Genomic DNA, 16627 nt, shown 5'->3' on the forward strand with positions numbered 1-16627 from the left:
AATCAATGGGATTATCCTGCATCCATCTGTCAATGAGAGAACAAGCGAGAGAGGCAGGGAGAACCATATTCAGCGCTGATATCTAATAATACTGCAGCACTTTGCTTCCTTACTCCCTGCAATTTGTTTGCACCAGCATCATGTTGCAAGACATGTACACACAAACACACACACACTCTCTCTCTCTCTTACACACACACACAGGGCAGGGAAAGGGACAGGGGAGAGCAGGATGAGCAGGGAAAGGAGGGTAGAAGAGGGATTAGAGCAAACTGTGGTCTTAATGGGCCAACATTAGCTTTCTATAATATAATATACAGGGCCGTAAGGTGATGATAATTGGGGCCCAGCGCCCAGTAGGGCCCAACCCCCCCCAGTAATCTTTGTATGACTGAATTATTCTGCATAAGACCCTGACTAATACTCATAGTAATGCTGCATTAGCATCAAAACAAAGTAGGCTAAATAAAAAATGATAATACATACAGTACGTAGTCTAAGAAAAAAAGTGGAAAAGTCAGGGGGTAGGGGCCCACTTTAGTATTCTTTCAGGGGGCCCAGAATTCCTAGTAAGAGTAATAATTAGTATCAACAATAGGTGGAATGCAGTTTCTTCTACAGTCTCCGATGTGTAACGACATTATACAAATATAATGATAAAACTCCTTATAGCAATGTTAGCTCATTTAAAGTTGGCAGTGTTAAGATTGTTTTGAAAATGTTTATGTCGCTAGTTGACTCATCCTCACCCCACCCCACCCCCCAACCTCACCAAACCTTTATGATATTGGAAAAAACAACAACAGCAAGAACAACTGAAATCAAAATAACTTTATTTAAGCACAGAGAAATACAACACTTCCCATTTTAAGGTGCAGCAGTTAGCAGAACTAAGTTATCTACGAGTTGACGCATACTGGAATATAATGCACTTACCCCCAAAAAGGAAACTTATAAACTACAATGTACAATGGAATTACTTATTTGTACAAATGACACATTAAACAATACATTGGTAAAGTAAATACATTTCAACATACAAACATCAGATCATGAGATTATAAATGACAGAATTTAACTTCATTATAAACACTATATACATGATGGATGTCAGCATCACATCTGATCAGGTGAGATGAGCTGAATGCTGCTTATTACAGGGTGTTCCAATATTGTGTCAAAAAAATAGTATTTTCTGCTCTTGTCAACTGTGACGGTGCTTTGCTTTCTTTTTGTGATTATTGTGATTAGCAATGGCAACAATTGTTATACTATCCAACATATATGATCTTCCTTATTGTGTTATTGGTATTTTTGTTCAGTCAGATTTGGTTTCAAGCTTTTCTCCCTGTGTATCACATGTTTGACATAAAAACCTCACTTAGAAATATTGCAGAAGTACAATGAAATATTCCAAGGTACAAACCCCTGTGCTTTTCCTTACAGTCTGGCATCGATTTGCTTTTGGCTCTTTAACCAATCATCACCATAGTTACATAACGTGGACTTAAAATCCACATACAGTTCTAACATATACTGTACTTGTGTCTATTTTGGACCTCAGGACGAAGACGTCACCTGAGAAATGTTATTTTTCTTCCGCACGCTCTTTACTGAGAACTATCGCTCTCTAATCTCTCACTTTTTTTGCTCCTCTGTCTTGCCCCCTTCTTCTTCTTCACCTGCCTTCCCCTCTCCCATCTTCTCCGCTCCGAGAGTGTGGTATACCCCCTCTTTCATCCCCTCTTTTTTCAGAGCCTCATATCCTCCATCTCCTCCCTCTGCTGCTGCTCCCTCCGCTTTCAGAGTGTGATACACCTCCTCTTTCACTCCCTGCTTCTTCAGTGCCTCATATCCTCCATCTCCTCCCTCTGCTGCTGCTCCCTCTGCTTTCAGGGTGTGGTAGACCTCCTCTTTCACCCCCTGCTTCTTCAGTGCCTCATATCCTCCATCTCCTCCTGCTGCTCCCCCCTCTTCTCCCAGGGTGTGGTATACCTCATCTTTTGCTCCATCTTTCTTCAGTGCTTCATATTCACCAGTTGTCTTATCCTTGTCCGCTGCTTGTGGATGGAGGGTGTCGTACTCGCCCTCTGTTTTGGCACCAGATCCCTTCTGCAGGACATCGTATTCCCGTTCACGCATCGGCATATCCTCGTAGATCTGGTCTAAAAGAACAAAAGAACAGGTGATACGTGATGCTTTGTGTTATGTGTGACTTTCACTGTGTGCACAAAGAACAAAAAGAAAAAGGAGTTACTTACTTTGGGCACTTTGGGTCTTCTTGTATTTATAAAAACCTATACCAAAACATATCAGGGCGGCCATCACCAGGAAAATGATGATGGTGATAATTAGGCCTGGGTTGGTGGGCGGTCCTGAAACTGAGATAAATGTATCTATAAATTTCATGACCCCTGGATTATTATTTGCAGAAGTCATAGAAGACATTTTACAGCAGATTCTCACAGGTTGAAGGGAACTGCTCACGACAAATTAACTGCTCTCATTGTACACATCAAGATAATGTCTATTAGAAGGAAGAAAAGCAGAAACTCACCAGAATGAACTTCACTGAGCTCAGACCTCTTGTTATCCCACACAGCTCTACATGCGTAACTACCAGCCTTTTGTGGTGTCATGTCACATGACTTCGATTGCTTCAGATGTTCCCATGAACCTCCGTTAGTCTTGTGGTACCAGTAACAGAGAGCTTTATCCTTACATGAAGGCATACTGCAAGAACACGACATCGACCCTTTGTTTTCAGAGAGAACGGCTTTGATTGGACGATCTGAAAAAGGACAAATGATGGAGAGAAAACACTTGAGTAGCTTAATCAAATGGCAGAAGAAAAGGTCTGCAGTCAACAGGTTGTAAGGGTGTCGACTGGGTTTACATACCTTGGACAATCACATATTGACCCTCAGAGACCCTCCGATATGAGGGGCCATGAGTGCGACCCTTGAATGTGTAGGTGGCATTACACTTGTATTTCCCCCGTGTAGATTCTGTCACCTCAGGGATCACGTAGTCAGTGCCTTTGTCATTTCTACCTATTATTTTATTGTCTTTGTAGAAAACTGCTTCTGTAATTTGATCAGTGCCCCAGACAAGGCACCTCAGAGCCAGCTTCTCCCCAAGTACAGCAGGGTGGGGATACATTTCCAGCGATATATCCTCAGCTGAAGAAGAAGATGCAGATGGATGATAGATTGAAGGTAAATTATTTTTCCTATGAAGGTTAAATGACAGAAAAGGTGATATAATACATAAATATGTATGTCTTTAGCTGTAATAAATGAATGCATACCTGAGGCCCTGAGTATGATCTGGTTACTTCTAATCATTTCAGCTTGATCAGTACACCAGTATATGGTCTCTGGGACTCTTAATTGCGTGCTTTGAAAGATCACAGTGGTGTTGTCCCCACGCAGCCTTAATTTCACTTTCTTCTTTTCATTTGTTGCCTCCCTGTAGACGTGGCACATCCATCCCTCCAGACCATCGTCACCGTGAAGCTTCAGGACAGCCGAATGTCCCTCCTGCATCACGGGATGACCGGTCTCGATGGTGAGTGAAGCTCTGGGAGCTAAATCTGAGTGGTAAATGAATCATTTTTAATATTGTATCCATGGATGGTGTATCACTTTACATTTTGGTGATTTGAAGTGTAATATTTATGATCGTGTGTTATATTTACCCAGGACTTTAATGCTCAAATCATCACTCCTCTCTCCACTGCTCTCACACTGGTAAGAGCCTGAGTCCTTGGGGGAGGCAACTGCAATCTTCCAGATTTCATTCATTCCAAGTTTTTCTGTGCCGTTGAAGTACCACTTTACTCCACTCCCACGGTTAGTGCAGTTCAAATAGAATAAGTCTCCAGAGAAGATCTCATTGAGTTGGGGTGACATGGTAACTAAGGGGACAGGGGGACAAAGGAAAAGTGTCATTTCTATAAGAACCTACAAAGGGCAGTTATGCTTAGTTATAGCTGCAAAATGTAGATATCACACCTCTAAGAAAAGTATTTATGGCAAATGTATGAACAGTTTTTATTACCTTGTGGCTTTGGCTGACATGTTTCCAGGAGCAAGAACACTAAACAAAAAGAAATCATTATTATTATTTAATTTTGCTGAAAATATTGTAAATTCCTAACCATGCCAATTAGTGCAATTGTTAGTGCAAAGTGCGCACATGTCAACTTCTAACTGTTCAGGGATTTATTTATTTGTAATTTGAGCTTCTCTTTGTAAGATGTCATTTTTTTTATCCTCTGGCAAACAGAAGGACATAATGTTGACTAGCACAAAATTCACACAGCTTCATGAATACATTTGGCTTAACACGGATGTTTTCATGTTGGATGATAATCTTACCCCAGACACGCCCCACACATCCCTGCACCGAATGCTAGAAACTGACTGCACTGGAAATTCTGAAATCACGCTGTCAAATTTCTGTCAATCAATACTTTTTAATTTATTTTGATTGTTTGTTTGATGTGTTTTATTTTAAAATTATTGTTATTTTTACTCTTCAATGCCCATTCTCCACTCCTACACTGACCCTTGATCCAGTAAATGAGAATGCCTAAAAAGGGCAGTTCTGCAACTTTTTTAAAATCATCAAATCAAATTCAACTAAATTTCACACAGTTGCATGTTTGTTGCAACTTGTTCACTTTTGTGAAAATATGATGTTTTATAACATTAATGCAAAAAACTAAAATGTTAATGTTAAATGTCAGTGTATTACTAACAAAAAAAAAGAATTGCAGCTCTGTGTTTCATAGAAATCATCCTACCTGCGAACAGCAACAGATGTTTTCTTCCACTCATCTCACTGGCAGGAGAACACACACCACTGAAACAACACTGTGACTATACTAGTGTCCTGACAAGTGACCAGACACCGCAGCTGTTTCAAGTAGTCGATCGTGTTGAGGAAGTTGGAGAGGGAGGCGAGAACACTTCCCCTCATAAGTTACATTATTTATTCGTATAAGTAGCTGGTCAAGGAAGGACTGAACAATTCGAGGAAATACATTCTGCAGTGTAAGTGTGGTTAACACTTGAAGACAGCATGAACCCAAATCATTGACAAAGAGACTGACAGAAAATGTATTATAGAAGACAAAGAGAGAAAAGAGAAACACTAAAAGGCTATTAAAAGTTCTTATTAATTTATTTAATTATTGAAAACCTGTTGTAATCCTTTCCCTCGAAAAAGTTTAATTCTTTATTACAATTCAAATTATAATAATACTGATCTCCAATACTGTCTTCATTTAGTCTCCTTATGATGTGACATTAAATGAGAGAATAAAAGCAGGTCCACTTCTGTAATGAAAACTACATCAACTCCTTCACTCAGCAGAATCACAGGACGAGTTTAGAAATGAGGCAGCCATGGGCCGACATGCGCCCTGAGTATCTTTTTAGACTTCCTAAATGCAAAACTTGAGAGGTACTTCATAACTTCATCATCATTTACAAAGGAGCTGAAGTAGTGGTGTGTTCAGGTGCTCAGTACCAAAATAAAAGCCTCCAACATATCCAGGCCTGCAAAAAGATAAACCTTTATCACATTAATGTTTGGCTGTACATCTGTAACAGAACTTATTGCAAGCTGAACAGGAATAAATATGAACTGTAATATGATGTCATTGCATTATGGTGTGACACATCTTTTACTAATGGTGTCGGCGTGAACTGGTGAGGCCCACCTTGTTGATTTACTTGCATTATTTGCATGCAACAGCTTATAGGTTACTGAAAAGAAAATAGGACAAAGGGGATATTTGTGAGGAGTCACATTTAGACTTTTTGTTCATGAGGATGCACAGTGGTTTAGACTTGAAATAAGTTTTGTTGACATGAATATTTTATTATTCTTTGCAGTGTATTTTATAATTTCTTTGCGATCTGTTCTAATTCTGAACTCTTTTGTACAAATAACTAACCTTCTGTTTATTGTTTGTTTGTGAGAAATGAAGGAGAAACTGGTCCAGCTGTTTATCAGATCAAATGATCAACAGCTGAAACTAGACGAGCTGTTTTGAGTTGTCGCCCACTGACCACAACAGGGGTGTGAACCGCACTGACAGCGGCTCTCAGGCTAAGACAGGAAAACTGACGATGAATGTGAAAATAATGAGCAGGTTTAAAAAAAATAATTATTATTTATATAAGACAGAGACTAAACGACTGCAAGAAAACTGAAGCAATTTCTGCTTTTTTGTGAATTCATTTGACTCATTGAAATAAAGGGAAATTATGGCGACCCAGTTCTTTTCCTGCAACCAGAAGTCATGTTTGCAGTCTACGTGTCTGGCGTGCAGCTATCTCTCAGCAGAACTGCATGCAAATAAGTCTGAGAAAGAGACACGTGACAAGAGAAAAGTTGTTTCTGTCCATGTGGTTTCTAAGTATTCAGCCAGTGGACAGTTGCACAGTGGAAAATTTCAGACCTACTGATGTTTGCCAATCCTTTTTTAGAGGAAGTTCTTTTGTTACGTATGATACTTAGAATGTTCTCAGAAAAATAGTGTATCAGTTGAAACACACATCTTGGGGAACTAGGCTGAAAAGGAAACCAAGAAAAGAGATGAAGGGTTGTGTGAGGATCGGTCTAAGAATCGTCTTTTATTGCTCCTATTTTATATATTGTTTGATCTCTGCTCTCAGTTACTTAAAATGGCCACCAGAGTCCAGCACTGCATCGCTTTTCCTACAGAAAAAAATGTGTAAATGAGGCCTGAGAGCCGGTTGGAGCCTGTGTGTGACTGTTACTGTACAGTAACGTCTATGGCAGTGGTCACAGGTTGTGAATCTTGAAATGATTGCATTGTTCAAGGGTCATTAATATGAATTTGCTTCACAATAATGGGAACTTTCCAAAGTGAAAATGAAGGGACGTCGTTTTATGTTTCAAGTCATTGATTTAAAGAAACACTGTGTCTGTGCTACGCAGCTTCGGTTTCATGAATCAATAATTTCACCCTCAGTCTTTGTTATTGCTTTTTGTTTTCCGCGTCGTTCCGACTCCGCATCACCCAAAGCAAAATAACCGCACTCACTGAAACACAACAAAAATAAAAACCTAGCCAGCATATTCTTACTACTGAGTGCTCCATCTGCCCGTGACCCACTTTTCTCTCCTTGCCTTTGGCATGAGAGGGGTTAACGCAGAAAGAGGAAAGCTGGTTTCTCAGAATAAGGACATTGGGCAGTGGAAGCACCGGAGTGGGATGAAAGAGTGGTGAATATACACGCTGGAGTGGTGCACCATTAAAGGAGAGCACCCACTACAGCTCTCGTCCAGGGTTTCAGTGCAGGTGTCATGTCGTCCTTAAGAGGCCGGATGTGTTAGGATTCATCTCCATCTCCTCTTAACAGTGCGTGCATTAGAGCGTTTCACCCGGGCTCACCTTCCTCCGTCTTCTATCTTTCTGTTGATTCTGATGTTGATGGGCTCTAAAAGCAGCTACGGAGCACGAGGACAGCTTTGCACTCAAACACTCCAGCTGCATGAGCCCTATTCACTGACACAGAGTTATATACTGGATAGTCCAAACTCACTTATTATCATCACATATCAACATTAACGTAATGATTATGTTGTTTCCTTTTTTAGATCTAGAGTTGAGATCATTTGTTAAAATGAGGAAGTGATACAAGGCCTAGATCTGTCCTTCTGTAAATCAAGTACTGATTTGAGGTTAAAATAATATATATTATTTTGTATGCTGTGATAGTTTGTCTTACTCTAAGGATGTGGTTACATGTACAGAGAGCGCACACCCACGCTCACACCAACCCAGACCTGGTGTGGTCAGAGTTGAAACCGGGGTCACCTGCAGTGAGGACTTTAGCCTCAACACATGGGGTGGGTGCTCTACCAACTGAGCTAAAATGTTAGTGTTTAAGTTAAAGCAGAAGTAAGTGGAATATTTGTGTTAATATAAGTCTTAAATAGTTATATCTTCCGACAGCAATCACTTACATAGAGTGTTTGGTCTGAAACACGGGTCTGTCAGTCACTCTGCTCTGCTCTGAGCCCAGGAGAAAACTTTCCTTGTATACAACGTTTATCCAATGAGGAGAGAGAACGGCATAAAGGGGCAGTCCTCTCTGTGTGTGCAGCCAAGGGATGCGTGTGAATGTGGTGATGTAGGAACGAGGGCGGGGGCTGCTAACTCCATCGGCTGACAGAAAGTTAGCCAAAACCACCGGATCGCTGACTTCTGCTTTAATCTACATTTCTAAATGTTAATGTTTAAGTTAACTTTACCATCTAATGAATCCAGTGTTAGTTTTGAAGTTGCACTTCTCTGGCTAAACTAAAGTGGAAGTAGTGATGGATAATTCAGTTTACTTTTCAAGCCAATGTGTGCAAGAAAATACATGCATTGTCTAAAAACCGTGCTGAAGTTGTAGTGGATTCACTGACTCCATAGCAACATGATTGTGTTTAGTGCTGAGTTTTACCAAATGTAATTTTCAGAGCGATGAGCATAGCAAACAAAATGTTACTCAGCTCCGCTGCGCTGGGACTGAGGCTGAGGTCCCAGCAGCAGACATCTCACAGCTCAGCCAGTAAATCCTATAGGCTGCTTTATTTATTTGGATGATAAGACATTTTAAAATAAGAGACAGCAACTCAATACATCAGTCCTCCAGGTTTGTGTCAGAGCAGCAATTCTCTGGACAGACATGTACCTGTCATAGTCTTTTTTATTTCTACACTGCGGCCGCATAATAAAGTCACATTTTATCAATGGAGGAAGTCAAAGCAATTTTTCCTCATTTCTGTGACGACATCTCGGGAACAAAGACACAAAAGGGGGGAACAGTGGGGTGGCCTGAATCCATCTACTGTACATGAGAGACGGGGAGGGAATCATATCATGGGACGAGCCTGAGTGTGTCTGATTGATAGAATGACAGAGATAATGAGCAAGAAAGAGAGAGAGGAATGTGGTGGAACAGTGAACGATAAAAAGGCAGAGAGAGAGTGAGAGTGAGAGAGTAATGAAGAAAATTGGGGATAATTGAATAGAAGAGCACTTGGGTGCAGAAAAAAGAGCAGGGAGAGCAACTGACAGATGGATGGTGAAGAGTCTGCACAGTGGAAGTACAAAGAAAGGAGGATGGAGGAGAGAGATCAATCTAACAGCTGAAGTAAGAGAGAGGGAGAGAGAGGGAGTACGCCACGTTGGAGATAGCGTGCGTGATTGTGTGTGCAATATGGTGAGAGGGAGAGGGAGAGGGAGAGAGAGAGATGGCTATGCCGGGGCACAGAGTAGGTGAAAGTGTGTGCGTGTGTGTGAATGAAAAAGAGAAAGGGAAGGCTGCACAATACAATGGCTCAGGCTGTCTCACACCGATGCACGTTTAAAGACTAGAAGGCATGAAAATGTGATTTTGAAAGAGAAAAAGCAAATCACTTTTTCTAATTTTTCCTCATCTGTTTTTTTTTTTTTTTTTTTTTTTTCTTATCAGTTGGATCTTTGTCTCATTTTCTAATCCCGGTCCCTTCTTCTTTTTTTTACTCTCTTTGTGGTTTATCAAGGAGGTCACTGCGGATACAACGAGGAGCAACACAACCTGAACTGCAGACTACAAGGTATTTACTTTTTTTTTTTTTTTTTAATCTTCACTGATACTCTCTTTTAAGTTGGAATGAACCTAAACCAGAGAAATCACTGTTTATCTCATGATCAAAGTAATCCAAAGTGTTCATAATGCAAAAACCAAAAAACTCTGACGATAAAACATCTTGTGTTTCAAACTGAATGCAGTATGGAGGGAACTCAAGAGGACATAACATTTAGCAGCAAAGGTTTGTGAGGGTGAAAGTCACAGCAGTTCACAAAAAGAAGTGGGTGCTGCTGAAATTGTGGCAGAGAGACGGAGAAGGAGAAGGGGGGGTAAACATCCTCTGAGGTCTGATTCACATGTTTTATGTAGGTGGGGAGGAAGAGCAAAGTAGGACAGAAAAAAGAATTACAAAGATCACAGAGCCTTCAAAGGAAACTCCATAGTAATTGGACGTATCACTCCAGAACAGCTTTAGGACTGATTTATGAGAGCATGTAAGCTTTATTGGCTACGGCAAGCAGCGTAAGGCAGCTGTAATGACGACTAAGTCCATTTGTTTGCTTGTAGTTAATGTGAATGACCGAGGCTTTATCGCAAAAATACACATTAAGGTAACATCGAACTAAAAGGACTGCTGACAGGCGTTTTTCTACTGGACACAGTGGGCAGTGATGGTGGAAAGGTTCGTTTCTCTAAATGAGGCGTTCAGGCCGAATCCAACTTTATGGCCATAATTGAATCCCTTGTGACTAGTTAAGCCTCTGTTTCATGTAGATTACTCCGTGTTCATTATGAATTATAATTGTACATTGCCGTATTTTACAACTGCTCCCCCGCAGTTACAAAGTAGATTATGACCTGTTGTGTTACTTTGGTCCAGGCACAGAGGAAAATGAGGAAATAATTGATGTAGATAATATAAACTAGAAATCAGTCTGGGAGTTTGTTTGGAAATCTTTTTGAATACTTTTGCTTATGTAACGCATATTAATACCGCCCAGACACTTAGAGGATTGCATTACATTTTAGTGGATCAGTTCAAAGAGAAAAGGAGTTAAAATGGAAAGGTTAGCAGAATCAAATGAGAGCTCATCAACACCCACATTTCACATCCTGCTTTAGCTGGGACTTGTCAAAATCATTACCTGCTCACAGTATTTATGGTGCCGGCAGGTGGAAAGGTGTAAACCCAGAGGACCCCAGAGAACTCACACTCACTCACACACACAACACACTCATTTATTTAAGGTCAGGATGTAACAATGTGTTGTGGTATCACTTTGTGCTGTACACCAGCAACTCTGTTAATTTCCAGCCTATAGATACAACATAATTGACTTTTCACAGCCTCCGAAGACCTGCCCTACATGGTGTAATGCATAACAAGCAATACTGGCCTTAAAAGCATATTTTCCTATTGGAGAAGTGCACCCAGGGGAATTCATTTGGTAACGAAAGAAAAAACAAACTGGGCAATTTAGAGCGGAGTGGGTGCACGAAGATTAATGGCTCCCTCACAAACACAGAACAATTGATCATAATGGAACAAAGGAGGGCAGGTGACGTTATCAATGGCAGAGAGGGACTCTCTGGATGTGATTATGAAACGAGTGAGTATAAACACATGAGATGCAGTGGATTTGGCACAGAAAGTTTGATGTGCATCCCTGTGATTCAGAAAATTTCAGCCACCACTGCCCACTCATCTCCACCACATCCTGTCTTCTTACCTCCTGCTGTTCTCTCCTGCCTGGTCCTGTTCTCTCCTCCCCGGGAGCAGCAGTTGATGAGCAGCCTGGTCAGTGTAGCAGATGTGACAGGGCTATATGCTCTGGTAATCCTCCTGGGTTCGGTATGGAGAGAGTGTAAGACAAAAGATGGACACGCTGAGAGAATATTTCCAGTGACAGCTCACTGCTGTGGAGGAAGAGAGCGAGGCCCCATTAGCTGGGAGCTGCTGGTGTATCTGCGAGGAAGAAATGCAAAACCCCCAACAAAATGCTCTTTAAATCAGTCCCATAGGTGCTTAAAACTGGGCCACTGCTGTAAAACCAATATAAGCAATTCAAATGCATACACTTCTATATGTATATATAAATATATACACACACTCACATTTTAATTAGCTTATAATTCAAGGACAAACAATCTGAGCTCAGAAACTCCATAGACCATCTTCTTCTGTTTGACATTTACAGAGGAATCATCAAATAACCTGAAGAAACAATTTCATGTGTAAACAAGATTTATAATCGTATATGCTTTTTAATGAACTTCTAATTGTTATTTGTGGAACTGACACAGTCTCATTGTTGTACTCATTAAGATGGAACGCAAGAGAAGAGCTGTTTCCCCTGACTCTGCAGGCTTTTCATTATTACATACAGGGAGATTTCCCCCAGGGGAAAGATCTGGAGGATTGCCGTAAGCCATGAAAACAGAAGCCAGCAAACTGCAACACATCCACCATTATGAAGAACTCAAATAGCTCCAGCTTTACACTTTTTGAACACAACTTCACATTAATGACTGAAAATATAGTCAGACTCTCCTTGCACAGATGGCTCAGAGAGCCAACTGCTGGATTTCCATGCGCTGATTACATGGACTTTACTTCGTACATAGTTAGCCTCACTGTTTGCTGATGTAATCCAGCTTCTGGTCTGCTGAGCAGCCTGTTTCAAACCACCAGAGTCTGATGGCCCCCTTCGCCTGCTGTTTTTCACTCATTTCTGGGGTGTGACAAGCTATTGTAGATCTGATTTGTGTTGAGAGGAAATGTAAAAAAAAACACACTTTGAGCAAAAGTGTAAATTTAATACCCTAATACTTTTTTCTATCTGCCATCCAGGCTCAATTTCGATCCTCACACTGTCTCCATCCCTCTTTGTACGAAGTTTTAAGTGTCACAGTACATTATAGCGTCAACAGTAGTTTATCAGACATAAGTAAGTGAAGAATGAAAGCTCTCCTATTTGTAGAACCAATCAGATCCCATTACACGGTGGGTGGACGGATCGTAATGGGGCCTGACAGGCGTGGACATGGTCCTCACTTTGTCAGCCATGTCTAACAGCATTTATTAGTATCTTGTTGACTTTTATCTCTCAGTGTTACCTTTTATGTCAATGGACGTGCAAGGTAAGTGAAACTGTCACTGCTGGACAGTCTATCTGTGGCTGTTTATCTGACATGAAACCCACCCAAAAGCCTTAAACCTGCGCTCATCTGCGTGTGTCTGACTAGTTTGTCTGTGGCCTGCTTTCATTGCATCAAGGCCTGAGGTCTTCACTCAGGAGCTCTGGGACATGTGTAAAAAGTAGAGGATGCCCTTGAAAAAGTTACTCGATACCAGTATTTCTATAGATGGTCTGTTTTATTGGAAACATTTGGACTCTGCATCTGCACCTTCCTTATGTTTTTTTTTTGTTTTGTTGTTGTGATTGTGTAACAGAAGGCAACCAGCTGCACAGTTGCCTTTTGAAGTATTTGTTACCATGACATTTTCTGTACGTCATGTTAAGAGTGAATGGGAAATGAGTTAATTTATAGTTTAGAATAATGACTAGGACTCAGAAATGAGGTGTTTAATGACATGTACATGCACCAACCTTTAATTTTTATGTATCTCAGGTTGATAAGACACCCGTTGTAAATGTCTCGATAAGGATATGACAACATCGTCCTGGGATTCAGTGCCATTTCATCCATGGTTGATGGGAATACTTTATTACCAAGCAAATAATAACAAGACCATTGTGTCTCATTGGCCCACATGGATCAGCTCATTAGTTGCAGTAATACCCTCCAATGACAAGAAAAAATCAATATGCGCTAAGACATTAAATGTGCTTCATTAATATTGTATTAAGACTAAAGGAGTTGGAATTACGTTGCAAAGTTTAATTTCTTCTTGGTGCTGTGGCAGACAGTCAGCGTCACTTGATTTGTTGACAGGGTCATGGGAGACTTGCAAAACTTTTTCTGTATCATCTTTTTAAAACTGTGCTACACACAGATTCACACGACTTTGAGGGGTGAAAAGTTGGGGTCATCAGCTAGAAAGAGTCAAAGTTGAGAAACCCTGATTTGGGGTTCTCTGTTGTGTAGTTGAAGATTCAGCTACTGTATGAAATAATGTTTACAGGAGGGGGAAAGTCTCAAAAATAGCGCAAGGGGGTGTTCACTCCTAAATCGGTGCTGCATTGAGGTCTCCCAGCCCGACCAGCCAAGTTTAGCCCGAGCGAGGCCCTCAGCGCATGCTTCACCTGACCCAATTATATCCAGTCTGAGGGGAAAGATAGCCCACTTTGATCGACACGAGACCGCCAGCCACGCTCGGGCTGAGTGGTCTGGCACTTAGTGTTGCTTTCTGCTAGACATATTTTCCAGGACAGATGCGTTTGAGTGCTGCTTAAAGACTCAAACTGTGGAGTCTCTCTGTGTGTGAGATCCCAGAGTAAGTGTGTGTATGCGCATACACACGTGCTTGGAACATCAGATGAGCGGTGTGTAACCTATGGAGTAAGCTGTGGCCCCTTTTTCCTAAAAAAAGCTCGTCCTTGGTGAGGTGGGGATGGGAGGGACGGAGCTGGAACGCAGATAAAAGGAGCAGGATGTTTATTGTGAAACGGGGAGCTGCGGGTAATTATTTCAATCATCCACTTTTAATTCCTGATTAGCAGGGTTATCATTTTATGTTTGATTAGCTTCAGATATGCAGTTGATTAAAAGGCGCGAGTTAGTGTTGGATAGCCCCAACCCCCCTGCTGAGCGAAATGCCAGGATGTGTGAGTGCATAGAGGATGAGTCTATTGCTGTTATTGTTATCTGCCCGTAAAATTAATCAAGGGCGGCATGACTGTCAATTAAGCTCTTGCATTTCATCTGATTTTTATCAAGCATAAATTTAATTAACGCCTGAAAACACCAAGCCATCTCATCGTAGCAACAGGAAGGAAAACAAATAATGGAATATTCCTAAAAACGTAGGTTGGGTCCAAAATCACTCACTCATTCACTCCTGTCCTTGTTCCTCACAATTCACTTTAATGAAAGCTGGTGCATTATACAAGAGGGTGTCCACTTATACCCCAGCTTGGCCCGCCCCCCTTAAACTCCTACGTCAGAGCACCAGACCCAGATCTAATGGCTAGCGATGCACCATTCATATAAAGCTAAGGGCCCTCTCCCCACAGTTTAGTGACTCATCCCATCCATCCTGTGCTGGAGTAGGCCTCGAGTGTTCTTGACGGTTCCTTGTCACTGGCAGTGTGAAAGAGGCTGAAGGGTGGAGACCCAGAGAAAGAGAGTGATATAGAGGACAGAACTTGGCCGCTCCACTTTTGCAGGACATAAAAGTGGGACAATCTGTTCCTTGGATGATCTCCAATTCTACTTTCCGGGGACCGATACACTGAAAATATATCTATACACATGCTCCGTCCTACATAGGGAGTGAGTGAGTGAGAGAGAGAGAGAGAGAACGAGAGAGGTTGACAAAAGCAGAGGATATGAGTGTACGAGTTGAACCGTCTGTCCATTAGGTCTTTACAGCCCATTGTTGTGAGACTGTGCTTATGAATTTCCTTTGAGAGTGGCCAAAATAGAAGAGAAACCCCTGCAGCACGCTGGCAACATTCTGCCACAGCAGCTATCAAAGCAAACTCCTCAGGGTACAGATGGTCACGTACGTCGCAAGATATTTTAACAGGAGATATAAACAGTAAAATTGGCATGACAGACTAAAAATCAGCCCCATGCAGGTCCGGCGTTATTTTTCACTGTGCATAATTTACAGTGCAGTAAAGTGAGAAGTTGTTTATTAGCTCAAACACACATAATGTTTTGTTTATATGGAACCCCAAGGACCAAAGCAGACAAATAAGCCCCAAACTCATTACTGCATCTTTGTTACATCTTCCAAAAAAAGGGGGGAGGGGAGGTGTGCAGAAAAGGTCTCAGAGGAGATGAGAGCTAGAAGTGACCTCTCCGCAAATCTCTCCATCCATCCATCTTTGCTCTGCAGGTGCTCGAGGAGGGCATCCATCTCTGTCCTCGTTACCATGATTAATCAGCCCCTGATTCCTCATCTTAGTTTCAGTCTATTTCCTTACTGTCTGTTGACCCACGGTGGCTCAGAGCTATCCACATCTTCTCTTTGATTTTGCCTACATGGCTTCCCACAATCAGAAGTCAAGCTTCATGGTTTCCCAGAGGAAGACCGACTCACCAACTTCTGAAACCTTCAGATCCCTCTTTTATGCTCTCACACTGCATGACTGTTCAAATTTTCATTCAAGTCTTGACTTAGAAGCTCAAAAGATCAGGAAATCACATCAGCTTAAGACTGAGGTAGGACCACCTACCTAATTTACACACAACCAATACACACAATAGAAATATAGAGGGAAAAAATCTTGAAATTAACAAACAATATATAGGCTACATGAATAAATAAATGCAGCCATACAGAAATTAGTAAATGAATATAAATGGAGAAACACATGAATAAGTAATGTACAATTTCAGAAAGAGAATTTTTCATTACCAAAATATATTAATTTAGCATTTCTTTATTTATAATTATGTCATTTGTTGCACTGGTTTCCATCCAAAACAGTAAAAATAAATGTAAACGACAAGCTAGCGAGGTGCAGGCTGCCCTGACTAAATTCTCCTGTTGTAAAAGACAAATAATCAAATCAGCCAAGAAGTCCTAATGAAGAATGATTCAAGTGAATCCTAACCCTGGCTGAAAAAAGAGAAAAGATTCAGTGTAGGACAATGAAAAATTAGTTTTCTGCCTGGGGCAGAAGATGCAAGAAGACTGTTCTGTCAGAAGAGAGAAATTCAATCCTCTCCTCCACCAGCGCTCTCCCAGGAGGGAGAGAAGTCAAGACTAGTTGGAGAGATGATGGCCAGCACAGGGACAGCAGCGCCAAACAGCTGATGAAAGGAGCCAAGTCAGAGCTGCTGTTGTGACAGAGCGAGAGGCGACATGAGGCCATTTTCACCAG

At 41.3% G+C, this 16627-nt stretch overlaps 1 protein-coding gene and 1 long non-coding RNA gene across 2 annotated transcripts; one reads left to right on the top strand and one right to left on the bottom strand.

The window, feature by feature from the left end:
* Positions 1 to 818: 818 nt before the first annotated feature.
* LOC146967982 (uncharacterized) lies at positions 819 to 4926 on the bottom strand. The gene is made up of 8 exons (XM_085762112.1): positions 4811 to 4926; positions 4063 to 4101; positions 3701 to 3919; positions 3311 to 3595; positions 2901 to 3182; positions 2558 to 2791; positions 2262 to 2381; positions 819 to 2165 (listed from the first exon to the last, which is right to left on the bottom strand). The coding sequence occupies exons 1-8, from the start codon at positions 4842 to 4844 to the stop codon at positions 1639 to 1641; spliced, it is 1740 nt and encodes a 579-aa protein (XP_085618238.1). The 5' UTR covers positions 4845 to 4926; the 3' UTR covers positions 819 to 1638.
* LOC146967983 (uncharacterized) lies at positions 3492 to 12380 on the top strand. The gene is made up of 3 exons (XR_015034427.1): positions 3492 to 3570; positions 9580 to 9633; positions 11935 to 12380. It is a non-coding gene; the product is annotated as an uncharacterized LOC146967983 (long non-coding RNA).
* Positions 12381 to 16627: the final 4247 nt, after the last annotated feature.

This window comes from Trachurus japonicus, chromosome 19 (assembly GCF_045865225.1).
Source record: "Trachurus japonicus isolate A0001 chromosome 19, Traja_1.0".
NCBI lineage: Eukaryota > Metazoa > Chordata > Actinopteri > Carangiformes > Carangidae > Trachurus > Trachurus japonicus.